General features: G+C 41.5%; 1 protein-coding gene across 1 annotated transcript in view; it reads left to right on the top strand.

Moving 5' to 3' along the window:
- LOC115481349 (next to BRCA1 gene 1 protein-like) overlaps positions 1-21,772 on the top strand; it is a 91,728-nt gene that overhangs the window by 6,270 nt on the left and 63,686 nt on the right. Inside the window, 4 exon segments of the mRNA XM_030220416.1 lie at positions 9,305-9,341; positions 9,344-9,366; positions 10,325-10,343; positions 12,743-12,765. Of these exon segments, the coding sequence (XP_030076276.1) occupies positions 9,305-9,341; positions 9,344-9,366; positions 10,325-10,343; positions 12,743-12,765 (102 nt within the window).

Genomic DNA, 21,772 nt, shown 5'->3' with positions numbered 1-21,772 from the left:
TATCAATAGCACCCCTTTGAAGCAACATTTGCATGGCCCTAAAGCAGGGATTCTCAACCCAGCCAGTCAAATTTTCAGGATATTCACAATTTTATTTATTTTATATTTAGATTTGCTCACACCTTTTCAGTAGTAGCACCAGCTCCAGTTGATTCAGAATGCAGCAGCAAGACTCATAGAAGGTTGCAAGCGACGTGACTACATCACACCATTTTTGCAAAAACTTCATTGGCTACCAGTACAATACAGGGCTAAATTTAAAACTCTGCCTGATCTTCAAGGCCTGTCTTCCGCCAGGGTCGCTTTACTCATACTACCCCTCTCCTCAAGACCCTTCACTGGCTCCCTATCCATTTTCGCATCCTGTTCAAACTTCTTCTACTAACCTATAAATGTACTCACTCTGCTGCTCCCCAGTATCTCTCCACACTCGTCCTTCCCTACACCCCTTCCCGTGCACTCCGCTCCATGGATAAATCCTTCTTATCTGTTCCCTTCTCCACTACTTCCAACTCCAGACTTCACGCCTTCTGTCTCGCTGCACCCTATGCCTGGAATAAACTTCCTGAGCCCCTACGTCTTGCCCCATCCTTGGCCACCTTTAAATCTAGACTGAAAGCCCACCTCTAACAATGCTTTTGACTCGTAACCACTTGTAACCACTCGTCTCCACCTACCCTCCTCTCCTCCTTCCTGTACACATTAATTGATCTGATTTGCTTACTTTATTTTTTGTCTATTAGATTGTAAGCTCTTTGAGCAGGGACTGTCTTTCTTCTATGTTTGTGCAGCGCTGCGTACGCCTTGTAGCGCTATAGAAATGCTAAATAGTAGTAGTAGTAGTTCAAGGCCCTGAAAGGAAATGGCCCCGAGTATCTGAAGAATATGATGATCCTCCACACACTGCCAAGGACACTAAGGTCCTCCCAAGGACTTTCAGTAACTACACCCTCTCCAAAAGACATTACATGATGTGATACCCGCAAGCAAGCCTTCTCCGGAGTAGCCCTCACACTCTGGAATTCATTGCCTGAAAGGCTCCGCTTAACACAAGACTATCTCTACTTCAGGAAGCAGATGAAAGCTTGGCTCTTCAACCAATGGCTCTTCTTTAATGGAAGAAGTAACTAACTTGTTAGTCTCACTCACACACACAAGGATTGACTCGGGCTGCACATACTGCAGCGGGACATGTTTATCCACTCCTACCCTAGCTGAGATATTTAACCATCTCTCTGACCTCACGGCCAACTTTCTTCAAATCAATCACCTTACTTTCTTACTCATCTATATGTTACAACTTTGCCTTACCCCTCACTACCAATTATAATGTTCTAGCACATATTGTTTGTCATTGCAAGTAGTATACCATTCCATACTTTGTATTGTTGTTCAAATATTTATTATTATTATTTGTTACATTTGTATCCCACATTTTCCCACGTATTTGCAGGCTCAATGTGGCTTACATAGTACCGAAAAGGCAATCGCCAGGTCCAGTAGAGGAACAAATACAATTAGATGTTAGGGTCGAATAAGGTAAGTTACAGGCACGTTAGGGGTCAAAGATAGGGAGGGGTAAATAGTGCCCAGTATGATCTTTGGTTTTGCTGTGTTGCTGAGTAGAAGCATTTATGTTGGGTCGGTGGGGTATGCCTTTCCGAACAGATAGGTCTTTAGTGATTTCCTGACGTTTAGATGGTCATAGATTGTTTTCACAGTTTTAGGCAGTGTGTTCCATAGTCATGTGCTTATATAGGAGAAGTTGGATGCGTAGGTTGTTTTGTATTTGAGACCTTTGCAGTTTGGGTAGTGGAGATTCAGGTAAGTTCATGATGAACCGGTTCTGTTTCTGGTTGGGAGATCAATCAGGTCAGTCATGTATCCTGGGACTACACCTTAGATAATCTTGTGGACCAAGGTGCAGATTTTGAAGTTGATACGTTCTTTGATTGGGAGCCAGTGTAGTTTTTCTCGGAGGGGTTTGGCACTTTGAAATAGTGTTATACCAAATATCAGCCTGGCTGCTGTGTTTTGGGCTGTCTGAAGTTTCTTCGTGAGTTGTTCTCTACATCCAGCATAGATTCCATTGGTTTTACACGTTTAAGTTTCCACATTGAATGAAACATTTTCTTTATAGTGGAGTTTACTTGGCTCTCAAATGTAAGATTGCGGTCAATTGTAACGCCTAGTATTTTGAGACTATCTGAAATAGGGAGGTTGTGGTCTGGGGTGTTTATGGTTGTGGGTTTGTAATTATTGTGTTGGGCTGAGAATAAGGCAGTGTGTTTTTTCAGTGTTCAGTTTCATTTGAAATGAATTTGCCCATGAGTCCATGGTGTTCAAACTGCGTTTGATTCATTGGAGATTTCTGATAAGTCGTGTCTGAAAGGGATGTAAATTGTGATATCGTCTGCATAGATGAACGGGTGGAGGCCTTGGTTGGATAAGGATTTGGCCAATGGGATCATCATTATGTTGAAGAGTATTGGTGACAATGGTGTTGTTTGAGGAACTCCGCAGTCTAATTTCCACAGTAGTGACATATTTGTATTAGATTTTACTTGGTATGTTCTGGCGGATAGAAAACTCTTGATCCAACTAAGTTTATTTCCACCCATCCCAAAGTGGTCTAGGAGTCGCAGAAGTATATTATGGTTTACCATATTGAATGCGCTCGACATGTCGAATTGGAGGAGAAGTGTACTTTTACCTGTAGCTATTTCATGCTTTAATTTGGCCAGGAGAGTGACTAGTACAGTTTCGGTGCTATGGGAGGGGCGGAATCCTGATTGTGATTCATGTAGTAATGAGAACTTGTCCATATAGTCGGTGAGCTGTTTGGTCACCATGCTCTCTATCAATCTGACTACTTGCCATGTTCCTCAGGGAAGAGACCTTCCTGGAGCATGTAGTTTAGGTAGGATGTGAGTTCTTCTGTTAAGCGATTGGGGGTGGATTTGAGTAGGTGGCTGGGGCAGATGTCCAATGTGCAGTGGGTATTGGAGAATCTATAAATCGCTTGGGTGACTGATTCAACGGTGAGGAGAGCAAATTTTGACCAGCTACAATCTGCTGGGCATTCTCCAGCGATGGAGTCCAGTCCATTGATGAAGTTTTCGATGTCGGTGTTGTGCTGAGGAAGTGTATTGCGTAATTTTATTATTTTTTCATTGAAGTACTTGGCAAGTTTGGCTGCAGATGGAATGTCTGAGTTGTTTGTGGTGATTGGAGTGGTATCTAGAAGCTTGTTTACAAGTTGAAATAGTTTCTTTAGGTCTTTGTAATCTGGTCCTATTTTAGTTTTGTAATAGGATCTTTTGGTTTGTCTTATTGCATACTTGTATTTTCTTTTATTTTTTTCCATGCTCGTTCAAGTTTCCTAGTTTGTGTTTTGAGTTTTTTTTAATTCGTCATTGAACCATGGGATTGGGCTTTGTCTTCTTGTTATTCTTGTTCTTTAGGGTGCTATTTCGTCTAATACTCTTTCGTCCCAGTTAGAGGTAGTGTATGGAGTACGTTCGTGCTTTCCATTCATAGTCATATATCTGTTGCCAAAATTCTTTTGGGTCTATTTGGCCTCTTGTGCTTTAGGTTGTATGTTCTTGTGTATGGTATGATCCCTTCTTTCTCCAATTTAGAGATAGGTTTAGTTTGTAATGATCGGTTCTGGGTGTTTCTGACCATTTGATATCTGTTAATTAAATGTTGTGGTCTGTGGACAGTTTGTGGGAGAGGAGGTCCAGTGTATGCCCTTTAATGTTTGTAGCTTGCAATAGTGGCCATTTGAGATCCCATGAGTGGAAGAATTCCTTACAATCTCGTGCATTGGTAGAATTTGGGTCTTCTAGGTGGAGGTTTATGTCACCTAGTATTAATATGTTGGAGTTAGTTTTTACTGCTGTAATTGCCTACTGCTCATGTTTGATCTATTCTTACTGTACACCGCCTTGAGTGAATTCCTTCAAAAAGGCGGTAAATAAATCCTAATAAATAAATAAGGTGAGTTACATTCAGGTACACTGGATATTTCTCTGTCTCAGGAGGGCTCACAATCTAAGTTTGTACCTGAGGCAATGGAGGGTTAAGTGACTTGCCCAAGATCACAAGGAGCAGCGGTGGGATTTGAACCGGCCACCTCTGGATTGCAAGACCGGTGCTCTAACCACTAGGCCACTCCTCCACTCCTCAATGAATATACATTCTAATTTATCTCAAGCGAAGGAAAGTGGAGAAAAACAGCTTCTCTCAGATGGTGTTCCCAGCAAATTCTTTATTCCGTTCATAGGACAAATCCCTCCTCTCATTACCCTTCTCCACCACCGCCAACTCCAAGATCCGCTCATTCTGCCTCACCTCACCCTATGCTTGGAACAACCTTCCCGAGTCCTTACGCCAAGCCCCCTCCCTGCCCATCTTCAAGTCTTTGCTTAAAGCCCACCTCTTCAATGCTACGTTTGGCACCTAACTCTTACCTTTCAGGAATTCCAGACTGCCCCAATTTGTCTGCCCCTATCGGTTTGACTGTTCACGTGTCCTTTAGATTGTAAGCTCTTTGAGCAGGGATTGTCCTTCTATGTTAAATTGTACAGCGCTGCGTAACCCTAGTAGCACTTTAGAAATGTTAAGTAGTAGTAGTATTCAAATCAATAAACAAAAAAACGACCCGACACGAGTTGTGTTTCAGCCCTACCGGCCTGCGTCATGGATCTATGAACAGATAAATAGTTAAAAATAATGACATTACCAGAAATAGTTATTAAAATGCACAATAATAAAAAATAAATGTAAACCATTAATACAAATTATAAATCCAAAATAGTTGTACAATAGACAATAATAATAAAGTGATAAAAAAATAAATAAAATCTCAATTTGAACAGACACAAACAAGGTAGATAACAATCTAACCTCATATATATGTATTATGACCTTTAAACCATGTGTCTGTGTTATTTATTTATTTATAGCATTTATACCTCACTCTTTCCCACTCGATAGCAGGTGCGTGCGGCTTACAATGTATGGGTACAAGTATCACAGAGATACATAATGTATGGATACAAAGTATCATAGAGATAATACAATATGAGGCTCATTTTCAAAGCACTTAGCCTCCCAAAGTTCCATAGAAACCTATGGAACTTAGCCTCCCAAAGTGCTTTGAAAATATGCCTCTTTATGTACGAAAATATATATATGTATTTTTTAATATCCACATAGATAGAAGTTTGGCTGCAATTTAACTGCTCTAGGAAAATATACTGCTTTACAAAATTCCTGGGTAATGTTTTTTTCAGTTATAAGATTTTATTGATTTTTTAAATCATTTTTATTATTATTGTTACCTTCTGTTGAAGTTGACTTTGCTAATTTTATCTCATACATATTGATTATGGGTATCCTGAAAACCTGACTGGCTGGGTGTGTCATGAGAACTGGGTTGAGAACCACTGCCCTAAAGTAAGCAGGGAAATCTTGGTGCCTTCAGAATCCAGCGCCCAATCCAGACCTACATATATCCATAGTTTATAAAGTCCAAACACCTCTACCATTAGAATACCTCCACTCGGGTCAGATAAACTTACATGTATATAGGTCATATATGCATACGTTTCTGCAGCTTTTATAAAATTGGCTGGGTTGCATGTTTTATTCTTTATTACATTTACTACACAGCCTAAACTGACGCACAGAACAAGGTGGTTTACAATTTTTAAAAAATTTAACATTTAAGAAGATGAGACAAAGAACGCCAATAAAAATGGTAATAAATAGAAATAAAACAAAACATAGAAAAGAAAATAAGATGATGCCTTTTTTATTGGACTAATTTAATACATTTTTTGATTAGATTTCGAAGGTAACCCTTCTTCGGAAGTAAGCAAATGTTGGCAAACATCAGTATATTTAAGTGAAACGCAAAGGCATTTCAATGACAGTCTCACAGGAAGAGGGTGGGGTGACGTTAAAAATGCTAGCGTGCCTTTGTAAACAGGGCCCATAGTTGTCTGTGTGTTTGTAAAATACGAAGAACAAATCAGCATAAATCATGGTTAGGTTAAAGCCAAAGACATTTATACAAGCTCTTTGATATGAGGCAAAGAAACAAGAAAAAATAACATTAGAGATTGACACTAATAAACCATCCTATATAATAAAACTCACCCTCAACGTTCTGAGGACACTGACGTCACTGTCAGTTCCTGCGGGCACTTCCACCGAAATCGCTGTCTGGGCCCCGCCCTTGCGTCCAACGTGATGACGTCGAGGGCGGAGCAATGGTGTCAGTGGCTTTACAACCAACAAGGACTCGGGAGATGAAGGTGGCGTGCGTTGACGAGGTCCGGAACAATGGCGGTCAGTGGCTTCACAACGCCAAAGGGGTGGGTACGGAGGGGGGGGGGGGTTCGGGAGGAAAACCTTGCTAGCGCCCATTTCATTTGCTCCAGAAAAGGGAAGGGAGTGTCATCACTCCACCATCACAGCTTAAAAGCCTGCTTAAACAACCAAGTTTTAAGTGCAGCTTTAAATTTGGGAAGAGAAAGCTCACTACGAATATCGTGCAAAACCTGTGTAGAAAAGACCCTGAGAACCTTTGAAGAAAACCTAACTATTCCTACCTATGAAAAGGCAACACTGCAAATATATCACACCAGGCCCTAGAACACTGAAACACCTACTACTGGAAAACCAGACTCAACCAATCTCCAACGAAATGCGTCCTCTTTGACATTGGTTTATATCTACTGAATCTAATCTAAGTTAGTTTGAATGCACTTTACTACAGTCAAAACTGTTCTTAATTTAGCTTTTGAGAATCGCATTTGCTAAAATGGGACATGTTGGCTAGATATTTGACATCTAAAACGCTGCCGAAAGTAAACAAACTAGCATTGTTAAACAAGTAAATAATTGTTATAGCTATGTCTACATGAAATAACATTGTTGTCCATGCTCTCACTCTCACCTGTTTTCCAACACTCCCATTCTCTCTTGTTGTTCGTACTTAACTACTTCCTGTGCCTTTTATGCCCTTAGCACTAGCAGCTCCTGCTCCGTCCTGGCCTCCAGACCCTTTCTTTGTCTCTTGCTCTCTAACAAGCTTCCTATTCCCCTTCGTTTATCCCCCCACCCCCCCCCGTACCACCCATTTCACTGCTTATCAGCCCCCTCCAGGTCCTTCAACATCTCTGTCCCATCATCTTCACCCAGTCTTGCACCATTCAGACCATTGAACACATTAGGTTAAGGCTATGGTTATCTTCCAAATCCCTAGGTGCCTGCTTATTCCCTGCTCTCCTACCCAGTCTCTAAATTCTTATTCCCTATCTTCCTTCCCTGCAACTCGAGTACATAAGTAGTGCCATACTGGGAAAGACCAAAGGTCCATCTAGCCCAGCATCCTGTCACCGACAGTGGCCAATCCAGGTCAAGGGCACCTGGCACGCTCCCCAAACGTAAAAACATTCCAGACAAGTTATACCTAAAAATGAGGAATTTTTCCAGTCCATTTAATAGCGGTCTATGGACTTGTCCTTTAGGAATCTATCTAACCCCTTTTTAAACTCTCGTCAAGCTAACCGCCCGTACCACGTTCTCCGGCAACGAATTCCAGAGTCTAATTACACGTTGGGTGAAGAAAAATTTTCTCCGATTCGTTTTAAATTTACCACACTGTAGCTTCAACTCATGCCCTCTAGTCCTAGTATTTTTGGATAGCGTGAACAGTCGCTTCACATCCACCCCGATCCATTCCACTCATTATTTTTATACACTTCTATCATATCTCCCCCAGCCGTCTCTTCTCCAAGCTGAAAGCCCTACCTTCTCAGCCTCTCTTCATAGGAAAGTCGTCCCATCCCCACTATCATTTCGTCGCCCTTCGCTGTACCTTTTCCATATCTACTATATCTTTTTTGAGATACGGAGACCAGTACTGAACACAATACTCCAGGTGCGGTCAGCAACCATGGAGCGATACAACGGCATTAAACATCCGCACACCTGGACTCCCTACCTTCCTAATAACACCCAATCATTCTATTCGCTTTCCTAGCCGCAGCAGCACACTGAGCAGAAGGTTTCAGCGTATCATCGACGACGACACCCAGATCCTTTCTTGATCCGTAACTCCTAACGCGAAACCTTGCAAGACGTAGCTATAATTCGGTTCCTCTTACCACATGCATCACTTTGCACTCGGTCAACATTGAAATTGCCCTATCCCAAGCACTCACTACATTCCTGAGCTCCCTGCCCTCCTAATACTTACCCGGTCGCTATGCTCTCCTCAAGCACAGGACCACCTCCTATGGTCCTTTGGTAAACTTTGAGGGCCCCCTCACTCCTCCGAGTGGAAAGAACTAGGCATGAAGCTTCAAAGCAGAAGGAGCAGCAGTGGTCATGCAGTTTCCAGACTGAGCCTCATGAATGTCCATGTGCTATTTGCAGCCAAATTTATACCCCATGCAAAAAGTACATGCAAAACCCCATGGGCCAGTTACGCTTGTTGGCAGTTTTCTTAGGGAAAAGTGCACACTACAAGATTCCTTTGTAAATTCGTACAGAGCCTGCGGGTGCAAAGCATCCTCGGATTCTTTCCACCCTGGTAGGCTATTGTGAAAATTGCTCCATACTACACTACTACTACTTAACATTTCTAGAGCGCTACTAGGGTTACGCAGCGCTGTACAATTTAACAAAGAGAGACAGTCCCTGCTCAAAGAGCTTACAATCTAATAGACAAGTGAACGGTCGGTCCGATAGGGGCAGTCAAATTGGGGCAGTTTGGATTCACTGAACGGTAAGGGTTAGGTGCCGAACGCAGCATTGAAGAGGTGGGCTTTAAGCAAAGACTTGAAGACGGGCAGGGAGGGGGCTTGGCGTAAGGGTTCAGGAAGGTTGTTCCAAGCATAGGGTGAGGCGAGGCAGAATGAGCGGAGCCTGGAGTTGGCGGTGGTGGAGAAGGGTACCGAGAGGAGGGATTTATCCTGTGAACGGAGGTTACGGGCGGGAACGTAAGGGGAGATGAGGGTAGAGAGGTAGTGAGGGGCAGCAGACTGAGTGCATTTGTAGGTAAGAAGGAGAAGCTTGAATTGAATGCGGTATCTGATCGGAAGCCAGTGAAGTGACCTGAGGAGAGGGGTGATATGAGTATATCGGTTTCTGGCGGAATATGAGACGTGCAGCAGAGTTCTTCTTAAATGGTGTGAAGAAAACTGGACTGCATTTGCTTTATTTGTGCTATTGAGCTGTTGACAGCTGACTTCCTCTCTCTGTTTCTCACCTTCTCCTCTTCCAGGTGATAGTTTCATTTGATCTGAACAAAATTCAGATAAAGATGTGGATGAGGATAATGAAGAGGTGAGTTTTATCAAGTTTATTTGTGCTGTTCATGTTGCCTCAAGGTTGCTGATGCTCTGACATTTCCTGCCCCACCTTCAGTAGTTCACTGGCACCTCTGGTGCTGCTTCTTTGCTGGCATCTTGGCAATCGTTAGCACCAAGAATCACCTAATGTTATCAGTCTTTCTAGCAAAATGAATGTCTGCAATCCTCTCTTTAAACAGCACTTCTGCCCTGCTATAAGTGGCCTGGTTTAAAAGAGACTCTTATAACAGGTTGATCTGCACATGGTGCACCTGAGCCTTTTGTCGTGTTCCAGCGGATGTAACAGGTTTGCTCAGGTGAATGAGCCAGAAACCAACTGGGAGTTCGAGTCTTGGGCTCTGGCACTTGTTCTCAGACTTGTCTGGGGTTGGCAGTGGCAGAAAGATTGGAAGCCGCTTTCCCATGTTATATTTCTTCTTCTGTTTGAGCACCTGCGTCTTCTGCCCCAAAATTAGGGTCAGAAATATTCCAGTTATAATGAAAAGCGTAAAACTGACACAACTGATAAATTTACTGAAACTGTTAGCATTTTGGTGGATGCCCTTCTTCCTGGTGAGTGGGTTTGAATTTGGATTTCAGATTGAATTACTTGCCTCTCCTCAATGCAAGCTCAAGGCATGTTACAAATAGGTATATAGGTTTTTTAAAATAATGTCCTTGCTCAAGTGGGTGTACAGTTTACTTGTACCTGAGGCAGAGGGTGAAGTGTCTTTCCTGAGAGAAGCAAAAAATCAGTGGGAGAAGCAGGATTTGAACCCTGATTTCCATGCTTTCCACTCTACCGCTGTAACCACCAGGCTGCTCCTCCACTCCGTTTACCAAAAAGACCATTACAAGAATAAATATTTTGTAATAGCCTTTTATGAAAAGATAAAAATGGCATTGGGAAATCAAGAGCATGAAATTTACTATTGTTTCACTTTTTATTACAGGTGTCTGTGAATAGCCAAGGTAAGGTCATACTCAGCCAGAGCTTTGAGGAAGTGATAATAAACGTTAACATGGTTATTTGCATTTGCCGCTGTCTCTTTTTTTAGCAGAAAAGGATTTCTGTGCTTTTTCATAGGCTTATTGACTCCTTTTTTCAGTCAGCAATTTCTGTACACCCCTGTGTGTTTCCTGCTGAATCCTAACCATGGCTGGGATCCAGTACCAGGAACCTTCCTTCATAACTATCTATCTGGGCCAGTGATCGTCAGTGCAAGGCCTGCGGGCCAGTGATTCCCCCCTCAGACCATTAGTGCAGCTTCCACTGTCCCCCTTTCTTGGGGGTATCTTTTTTTTTTTCTGTTCTTGTTTTTGCCAGTGGGCTCATAGCAGTAGAGCTGAGAGCTCCAAGTCCTACCCCATTGCTTTCAGGATCACTCATGGTGCCACTGTAACTGGGGACAGAGCATTACAGCAGGCAGACAGGTTGTGGTTGGAGGCTACATCCCTATGGTGGCGCTGTTGCCATGTTTTCTAGTGGCAAGATCAAGTGCAGAGATTTGTGGTCTGCAGCCTTGCCGCTAGGACCGGTAGCAGAGCGCATGATTTGTTAGCCGTGGCTGAGTTGCAGTGAGAGAGGCAGTATCACCATGTGCTTGCAGATAAGCTGTTAGACTTGTGCTTCCACCATTCTGGCTGCTTTCATCACTTAAAAAAATATTTGAGGCTGGTGGGGTTCAATGATCATGGGGATTAAGCTTCAACAGGCTCTCAGTTTGTGCATAGTTACAGCTGGGCCCAGTTTCCTATCCCACTGGCAGCTTTTCCAGTGGGTCCGGCAGGGAGCGACACATGATCCTGGTCTGGATTGCCAAGGTCAAGGGGAAAGACACGTGTATTTTAAGGTTTGTACTGCAGATACAGAGGAACGAGTATATTTAATGATTCATGTTTAAATGTTAATTGGACATTGAATTTATGATAAATGTAATGTGTGTATAGGTGTCTGGCTTTGATCAATATCTGTTGCAAGGGTGGAACTTAAGAAACAGCAGATTGAAATTAAAGTTGGTAAATGTTGGAGAGAATGGCACAGGATGGAACAGAGTTGGGGTTGAGAGGGATGGGGAGAGGTGTTCTGAGAGCCCAGAATCTGAATACTAGGTGTCACCATTGACAGTGACTAGGGCTCACTTCCCATTCCACCAAGGCCTTGAACCCTTCTTTCTCGGCATCATTGACCCATTGAGCTCCTGTTGCTTGATCGTGTACAGCACTGTCAGTGAGACACAGATCCAGCTCCCATACGCTCATTCTTGACCAGCATGCATACAGCCATCTCTTGCTGGGCAACATATTTCTGGCACCCAGTCTTTAAGACTGTTTCTGTTATCTCTCACCCTCGATGTTAGTCCAAAGTCAACTGAGTAAATTGAGTAGGTCGTAGAGTAGAGCTGAATCCTTGTATTTTGTGTTTTAATACAGGCAAAAACTGGATTCTCTACAAGCTGTGGTACCTTTTATTGGGCCAGCATGGGACTTAACCCACAAATGGCAATAATGCATGACCTGTTCAGATCCCATCTGAAATGATCTCCCTGGTCTGGGAAGCTCACGTACATCGTAATCCCTGGCTAATATCAGCCTAATAAACAGCTTTGTAGCTTGCAGACAGTTGGATTAGTTTTTCTTGAGCTTGTGAAGAAATGTAATATGATTCTACTACTACTATTTGACATTTCTAAAGTGCTACTAGGGTTACGCAGCGCTGTACAATACAACATAGAAGGACAGTCCCTGCTCGAAGAGCTTACAATCTAATGGACAAATGTACAGACAATCAAGTAGTGGCAGTCAAAGTGGGGCAGTCTAAGGTTAGGTGCCGAAGGCAACATTGAAGAGGTGGGCTTTGAGCAGGATTTGAAGATGGGTAGGGAGGGGCTTGGCGTAAGGGCTCAGGGAAGTTTGATTCCAAGCATAGGGTGAGGCGAGGCAGAAGTGGCGTAGTCTGGAGTGGGCGGTGGGGAGAAGGGTGCTGAGAGGAGGATTTTCCTGTGAGCGGGAGGTGTTTCGGGCGGGAACCGTAAGGGGAGATGAGGGTGGAGAGGTAATGAGGGGCTGCAGACTGAGTGCATTTGCACTCGTGGGAGTCCCAGGGCTCATAGTTTCACCTCCTTAATCACCAGTGCATGGAAGGCAAAAGCAGATTCTTTGCTGTCCCTCCGGAAACAACCCAGCTTCCCTTCTTTATGGGAACCCTGTTTCTGAGGCTATGCCATTTCTCAGTTACTAACTCCTGTACAGTCCCATCATTAATGAACTGTAACTGCAGTACTCAGTCCAAACATGTTATCTTTTTACTTCTGATTTTTGAGCCTTTTGTTGATGACTAGAAGTGCTGATCCGTTTCTTTTTCATTTCAGAGGAATATGAAGAAGCTCTTAAGGTATTGGCTTTCTTTTATTATATTATTTGTTCTTTTTGATATACTGCCCTTTTGGTGTAAAACCAACCAAAGCACTGTGGTTAAAGATGCTCATCCTGCAGAGCAAGCCTCCAAAAGAGAGAGAGATTAACATTTGTCTTTCTTCATTTGTTTTCTTTTCTTTTCTTTGCCTCTGGAGTTCTCCAGCATCTTGCCCTGCTTTGCTGTGTTTTCTGTTTCTATAGATTTGTTCTGATAATAGGAACAGTTTTTTCTGCCACCCGTCCTTCTTTTTCAAGGATGGCTTTCAGCCCTCTTCCTTGAGTACTGCCACCTCCCCTCACCTACTAGATTTTCAGGCTCTCCACATGGGAGAGGCAAAAAACTTCCAGGCGCACCTGGATAAGTCGCCTATCCATGTTACTATTAGGAACTCCAGAACGAAGCTCTGTTTGGCACAATGCAAGTACTATGGCAAGCATTAGCAGTAAATTTGAGCCTGAGTTTAGGAGTGAGATTAATTCCTGTCATGGTATGTCCAAAACTACCCCTTTTAGAGAAATTGCCCGCGAGAGATCCACTATCGTATGAAAAATGTCCTCGTGTATATTTATTGTGAATATCTTGAAAGCCGAAGGATATTGAGGACAGGATTGAAAATCCATCTCCTCGACTTCGATTAAAACATGAGGCTGGTGCAGTTTTTAAGTGAAACACCTGCTATTTCAAGACTGTTTGAAACAGCAGAATTACTGCTACTACTATTTAGCATTTTCTATAGCGCTACAAGGCGTACGCAGCGCTCCACAAACATAGAAGAAAAGACAGTCCCTGCTCAAAGAGCTTACAATCTATAGAGCAAAAATAAATAAAGTAAGCAAATCAATTAATGTGAACGGGAAGGAAGAGAGGAGGGTAGGTGGAGACGAGTGGTTACAAGTGGTTACGAGTCAAAGCAATGTTAAAGAGGTGGCCAAGGATGGGCAAGACGTAGGGCTCAGGAACAGATAAGAAGGATTTATCCATGGAGCGGAGTGCACGGAAGGGGTGTAGGGAAGGACGAGTGTGGAGAGATACTGGGGAGCAGCAGAGTGAGTACATTATAGGTAGTAGCAGAAGTTTGAACAGGATGCGAAAACGGATAGGGAGCCAGTGAAGCGACTTGAGGAGAGGGGTAGTATGAGTAAGCGACCCTGGCGGAAGATGAGACGGGCAGCAGAGTTTTGAACCGACTGGAGAGGGGAGAGGTGACTAAGTGGGAGGCCAGCAAGAAGCAGATTGCAGTAGTCTAAACGAGAGGTGACAAGGGTGGGGAGGAGGGTTTGGTAGAGTGCTCGGAAAGAAAGGGGCGGATTTTACGGATGTTGTAAAGAAAGAAACGACAGGTCTTGGCGATCTGCTGGATATGAGCAGAGAAGGAGAGAGAAGAGAAGAAATGTGATCTTTCGCATGTGTTATATTGAAAATATTAATTAATAAAACAATTGGCAAATTAGTATCCTTGATTATATTGCTTCAGTGGATAGTTTAGATTGTTGACTTTTTTTTTAGAGGTCTTCCAGGACAGTGTTCTAACTCCATACTACTACTTTGCTGTGTTCACTTAGGGTCGGAGAAGATATCTGTCTTCAAACTATTCTTTGCTAAGAAACATGTTCCGTTTGTGGCCAGAAGAGTTTCACAGCTGTAGTCAGACTCTTCAGTTGCATAATGAAGCAGGGCTGTGGAGTCAGAGTTGGTTAAAATGTACCCACTCCAGCTTCAAAATAAAATCTTTCAACATTAGAATAATATTGTAAATTTATCGTTTTATATATATGTACTTTGACCTGGATCTAAAGTACTGGTAATGTCATTTACTTTAGATCCAGAACAAAAACTTTAAAGCCTGATATCAGTAGGAGTTGGAGTCAGAGTCTAAGGTTTGGTGTACCAACTCCATAGCCCTGATGGGAAGGCATTTGGTTTTTTTTTTAACTGAGGCCTAGAGTTTTAACCTTGGATGTCTCCTGTTTCCTTTCTTATTAACTTGCCTGACCTGAACCAAGGAATTATACCTGTCAACCTGCAGATGGAGACAGAGACCAGTGACTTACCAGTTCTGCCTTATGAAGGGCACTGTGCAGCCCTCACTTCAACAGCATATCTCTGTGATAGCAGATGATGAAAGGTGTGCTATGCAGTATTTTCTGGTCTTGTCCACTGTGGCCAGCTCCAGGGTCAGTTGGAGAATGTTTAACGAGCTGCCTGCCAAGGTCCCATGAGCATCTGACAAAAGCAGTCCCCCACACACACACTAGCTTCTGCTTTCCAGATCAAGTCATCTCCAGTACCTGCTGTTGTCTCTGTTTCATTTATCTTTTTTTATAACTTGTGTTTTCGCATCCTGTTCAAAACTTCTTCTACTAACCTATAAATGTACTCACTCTGCTGCTCCCCAGTATCTCTGCACACTCGTCCTTCCCTACACCCCTTCCCATGCACTCCGCTCCATGGATAAGTCCTTCTTATCTGTTCCCTTCTCCACTACTGCCAACTCCAGACTTCGCGCCTTCTGTCTCACTGCACCCTATGCCTGGAATAAACTTCCTGAGCCCCTACGTCTTGCCCCATCCTTGGCCACCTTTAAATCTAGACTGAAAGCCCACCTCTTTAACATTGCTTTTGACTCGTAACCACTCGCCTCCACCTACCCTCCCCTTATCCTTCCTGTACACATTAATTGATTTGATTTGCTTAGTTTATTTTTTGTCTATTAGATTGTAAGCTCTTTGAGCAGAGATTGTCTGTCTTCTATGTTTGTGCAGCGCTGCGTACGCCTTGTAACGCTATAGAAATGCTAAATAGTAGTAGTAGTAGTGTGCCCCATGGGGGAGAAGAAGAAATAAAGCCATGCAAACCTTCTGTGATGGTCACATGGGACCCTTGATTCCTTTCTGCCCTCCATGCTCAACTTGTCACCGGTTCTTCAACTGGCCGAAGAGCTAGCCACATCAGTCAAGATCAGAACCACTGTACAGTATCTGCTGGAGATGGAGAAGTATTGTTGTGATGAGGGTTGCGCAGAGCTCAAAAGTGACTGTCTTCATCTGCTGGTTGACGGGCCTAACCCATTAGTTCTGTTTGCCATTTTTCTGTATTTGTATTTCTAAATGTAAATTCATTGAGATTAATTTAAAAAATGTCTACCGTTGGACTTCCTAGCGTGGTACAATATAAGGTGATGTCTTTGAATTCAGTGTTAAGTTCCTAAAGGTCAGTCTTGAAGTTCCCATTTGGATAGTAATCATGTCTGATACCAGCCTGTTGACTTGGATGCTCGCTATCAGGGTCAGTTGGCACAAGGAGCTTGGTCTCAGTTGGTCTCAGTCCATAGTATCCTCAACCTTCAACAATCTGGAGCTTTCTGCAATTCAGCGAGTGCTATAGGCCTGCCACTTTCCTCTTCACAGAGGAGCACTGAGAGCATTTTTTTTCCCAAGAGCTTACTATGGTGGCTTAAGTCAACTGATAAGGAGGTATGAGAAGCTTTCTCTTCTGTTTGCAGCGTTTGTTGCTAGAATACAAAATATTGAAGCAGAATTTGTTTCAGCATACACTCCTGTCTCCTTGACAACAAGGGCCGACGACAAGGTTCCGTACTTCGTTTACCGGAATCAGATTGTTTCCAAAGATCTGGAACTGTTTCTGCAGCCCTGGCTGCATGGAGAACTGTGGTATGTATTCCATTCGCCTCCAATGTTAGTTTGGGTGCCTCAGAGGTTCACATCTCTCTGTTTGCCACAGTTTTCTTATGGCACCAAACTAACCTGAGACATTTTGGTTGGTCAACTTAATTTGTCTAAGACATTTCATCATCCTTTGATTTCCCAGTTCATGAGAAACTGCTGCTTGAAGCCTGTCTCCATTTTTCTCTTACAGCTTGAGTCTTGAGTGATTGTGCTTCTAGTACAGAAGTTTTCGAACAGCTTGTCTTTGCCTTTCCTCTTTACCATACTTGAGAGTGTGGTGAATCTTGAAAAGTGGTATGCAGTGCAGAGGAGGCCATTCTCCCTTTGTTGAATCTTTCACTCTTTTATATTTCTTTTCTTCAGGTTCAAGTTGCAACTTTGTCATGCTTTTGAGGCTGCCTGAAAGATTCTCTTGAGCATTTTATCCTCATTAGTGCACCTTCTCTAAGGTGGGACATTATGAGGCGTATTTCAAAGCACTTAGACTTACAAAGTTACATAGTAAACTATGGAATTTTGTAAGTCTAAATGTTTTGAAAATGAGCCACTATATGTCTTCATGTGCATTTTTCCTGTCCTGAGTGGAGTTTGGTTCTGCTGCTTAAGACACTGGGACTTATGTTCTTTGACCCTCTTAAGAAGCCTCTTTGAAGAATTTTGCCCTTGTATAGTTATTATTGTTTTCTCTCTTTTCTAAGAGAATTTTGAGCTATCTTTCTCTGGTTTGTGAAAGCAGGAATGTTGATTAAACGATTCCATAATTTCTTCTAAAGATGGAGTCCTCATTTCAGGTAGATAATCATTTCAGATAGATAAAGGGGCTCATTTTCAAAGCACTTAGACTTACAGAGTTCCATTCTTTGTAATTCTAAGTACTTTGAAAATATGCCTCAGAATCTTTAGTTTTGCTCCATGCCCATTGTTTACTTCAGAAGTATATTGAAATGACCAACCAGTTTCCAAAGTTGGGGACTTTGATTTTAATCTTTGCAGTTTTCAGGTAAGATGAATCAACTTCTAAACCTATCATTGCTTGGTAACTGAGGTAATATTCTGTGATGTGTGTGTTGTAAGGAAGCAAGTTCCTAAGGCTTGAAATCTGTACAAGAGGTGTTTCAACCTCATGGGCAGAGTTGTGAGCAATACTTTGATTTGCAACTGCAAACTAGTGATTATAATCATTCCTTCTTACACTAACAAAGCATTGTTGGCGCCAAGTAGGTGCACAACCATATACTTCATGTAGGGCCAAAATTATTCAGGCACAGATTTTGGAGTTTCACCCATCTTGGGAACTGGTTTGATACATCCCACAGGTTCTAGACTGGTCTGGTGAGGACAGTAAGAAAGGAAACATTCAGTCTTACCTGCTAATTTTCTTTTCTTTAGTACCAGCAGACCGTTCCAGAGGCCCTCCCTAATATATTTCCAGTTATTAGACCACTGTAGTATACTATAATATTGTTCTTTTCACTTTTATCAACAAACATCTTCATGGTCAATGTTCAGTTTTCTTGAACAGTTTAACTTTTTTAACCAGCTCTCTTATTTTGTTTATTTATGTATGACATTTTTACCCCACATTAGCCTGAGATTGACTCAGGTTCAATGTGGCTTACATAACAAACAATTAAATGATTGATACATATGTAAAGTTACATAAACAGATTATAAAGTACAATAAATAATGCTGTAACATTGGCTTTGTAAAACATTGAGCCTGCAAAGAGGTGGGAAAATGTGGGATACAAATGCAATAAATAAATATAACATATATAGTGAATTAACCTGGATTCAACTGTTCTTAAGGGTAGATGAATAGAGAAGAAGATTAAATCATAATTAAATTTATAAACAAAGAAGTGAAGATGAATAAATGTGGGTACAATTAGGGCTAGATAGGACTAGGGAGGAAAGAAGTGAAATTAATTGTATGACTGGGTAGTGTTCTTTGTTTTCTGAAAGGCTAAATTGAAATAATGAGTTTTCAGTAGGTTTCTGAAGGACGGGTAGTTATCTTTGCTTTTAATTATTTTTGGTAGAGAATTCCAAATTTTACTACCTTGATATGAGAAACTGGTATTGTGAATTGTTTTATAGATTACATTCGTACAAATAGGGAAGTGCAGATTGAGATATTCTCTGGATGATGATATGGCATTACGTAGGGGTAATTCAGTGAGAGAATATCTTTCAACTTCTGTGTTTTCATTCACCAAATTCTATATGGTTCTGCTCCATCATATATAAACAATCTTTTATTGGTAACCAGTGTAGGTTATACAGAAGAGGAGTTGCTTTGGTGAAGCGAGGTGATCTACATACGAAGCGTTCAGTGGTATTTTGAGCAGTTTGGCATTTTTTGATCAGGTTGCCGTTAATTTCTGCATAAATGGAATTGCAGTAGTCAAATTTTGTTAGTACTAGGGATTGACCCAAAATACGAAAGACTGATTTAGTGAATAAAGGTCTTAATGTCTTTAGTTCCCAAAGCGAATTAGACACTTGAGACAACCTTAGAAACTTGAGTTTCAAGGGTAAGGAATTGATCAGTTGTGATTCCTAATATTTTCATTGATGAGTCAAAGGGATGAGTGATGTTCTCTAATGTAAAATTTTTAAGATTTATAGGGTGGTGAGGGTTAGTTACTATTAGAAACTTAGATTTTTCAATATTGTTTTAATTTAAAATTAGATGCCCAAGATTCCATTAATTTGATCAAGTTATTTCATATAATTCTTTAGAGAATGGAATATAAATGGTGACGTCATCAGCGTAAATGAATGATGAAAGACCATTTATTTCTAGTAGATTACCTGGGGGAAACATTATGGTATTGAACAGAATGAGGGACCGAGGAGAACCTTGAGGTACTCCACAATCGGGAGACCATGTTGAAGAAATTGCATCTGATTGTTTGACTTGATATGGTCTGGAGTTTAGAAAGCCAGAGAACCATTTCAGGACTGCTCCACAGATTCCGTAATGGTCAAGGATATTTAGAAGAATACTATGGTCAACAGTGTCAAAGGCACAAGATATATCTAACTGAAGTATTAATATTTTGTTAATACTCAGTTCTCTTCTGAAGTTGGCTAAGAGGGTAGTAAGAACAGTTTCAGTACTATAAGAGGGTCTAAAACTGGATTGTGAGCTGTGCAAGATGGAATGGAGTTGGAGATATTCCATTAGTTGTTGCATAACAAGCCCTTCCTTAACTTTAACCAATAAAGAAATTGAGGCGACTGGTCTATAATTGGAGACTATACTTAAGCTTGCTTGGGTATTCTTTGGTATGGGAGTCAAGATAATATTGCCATTTTGAGAGGGGAACAGATCCTGAGATAGCATCAGAGTAAGATTTGAGTGTAAATAATGGATAAATAGATTAGGAGCTGATCTGAGTAGGAAACTAGGTCATGTGTCAAATAGGCATTGTGATTTTGCATATTTGAGTAGGGTGTGACTGACCTGATCAATAGTAATTGGTGGAAAGCAAACCAAAATCTGCATGAGAACAAGATGGTAATTGATCCTGAAGATTGAGGAAGTAATCAATTAATGTAAAAGAGTTGTTTAGCTCTAATCTGATTTTAGTTATTTTCTGTTTGAAATATGTCACCAATTGGTCTGCAGATGGGTTCTTTTGCAGTTGATACAGGTTGAATGGTTTCCTTGGATTGACTTTTGTATCACCTATGAGCTTGGAGTAGTAGAAATGTTTGCTTTGGCAATTTATGTTTTTGTATGTTTTTAGGAGCTTTTTCCAATTCATTGTTCAGTGGATTTATTTCTGGCCCAAATTCTTTCTTGTTTCCTGCAATTGCGTTTCATTTGTAGAAGATATTCGTTAAACCATGGGGATAATTTTTTTAGGATGAGATTTGTTTGTTATAGATGCAAGTTCGTCAAGGACTGTTTTGTTAATATTGTTCCACTGTTGGATGAAATTAGTAGATGGGTTTGAGGTGAATGATTTGCTGAATTGTTCATTAGACCAGAATTTGAGAGGGTCAATTTATGATGAGTATTATTAGTACTGCAACTCAAGCGAAATGGAAAATAGATGGTCCACTGCTTCAGTCTTTACAGAAGAAGATGTAAGAGAGCTCTACTTGTACCATAAATGTTTTTCAAGGGTGGTGATGCAGAGGAACTGAAAGAAATCTCGGTGAACCTAAAGACAAATTAAAGAGTAGCAAATCACCTGGACCGGATGGCATGCACCCTAGGGTACTGAAAGAGCTTGAACATAAAATTGCTGATCTGCTGTTAGTAATCTGTAACTTGTCATTAAAATTATACGTAGTACTAGAAGATTGGAGGGTGGCCAATGCAACACTGATTTTTAAAAAGGGTTCCAGGGATGATGTGAGAAATTTACACACTGGTAAGCCTGACTTCACTGTCAGGCAAAATAGTGGGCACTATTAAAAAAGAATAAAATTATAGAACACACAGACAAATACGGTTGAATGGGACAGAGTTGGCATTGATTCAGCCAAGGGAAGTATTGCTCGCCGATTTGCTTCATTTCTTTGACAGTGTGAATAAACATGTTGATAAAGGTGAGCCAGTTGATGTAGTATATCTAGATTTTCAGAAAGCTTTTGACAAACTTCCTCCTGAGAGACTCCTGAGAAAATTGAGTCATGGGATAGGCAAGGTTCTGGTGTGGATTAGGAATTGGTTATTGGACAGAAAACAGAGGGTAGGGTTAAATGGTTGTTTCTCTCAATGGAGGAGGATGAACAGTGGAGTTCTGCAGGGATCTGTACTAGGATCGGTGCTATTTAACATATATGCCAAAGAGAGACAATTTTATATCATATTCATTGTTGGTATAATCATGACTTGGTAATATCTGTTGGGCAGACTAAATGGACTGTTCAGGTCTTTATCTGCCATCAATTACCATGTTAGTATTTATATATGATCTGGAAATTGGAATGACGTGATTAAATTTGCAGATGTCATAAAGCTATTCAAAGTTGTTAAAGCACACGCAGACCTTAGGAAATTGGAAGACTGGGCATCCAGGTGGCAGATGAAATTTAATATGAACTAATGCAAAGTTATGTGCGTTGGGAAGAATAGTCCAAATCATAGTTACCTGATGCTAGGGTCCACCTTGGGAGTCAGCACCCAAGAAAAAGATCTAGGTGTCATTTTAGACACTATGTTGAAATCTTCTGTGTAGTGTCCAGTTGCAGCGGCCAAAAAAAACAAACAGGATGCTAGGAATTATTAGGATAGGGATGGTAAATAAGACCAAGAATACTATAATGCATCTGTA

The sequence above is a fragment of the Microcaecilia unicolor genome, chromosome 12 (genome assembly GCF_901765095.1).
Source record: "Microcaecilia unicolor chromosome 12, aMicUni1.1, whole genome shotgun sequence".
Taxonomy (NCBI): domain Eukaryota; kingdom Metazoa; phylum Chordata; class Amphibia; order Gymnophiona; family Siphonopidae; genus Microcaecilia; species Microcaecilia unicolor.
The sequence above is the reverse complement of the archived record's forward strand: the minus strand, read 5'-3'. Positions and strand labels throughout refer to the sequence as shown.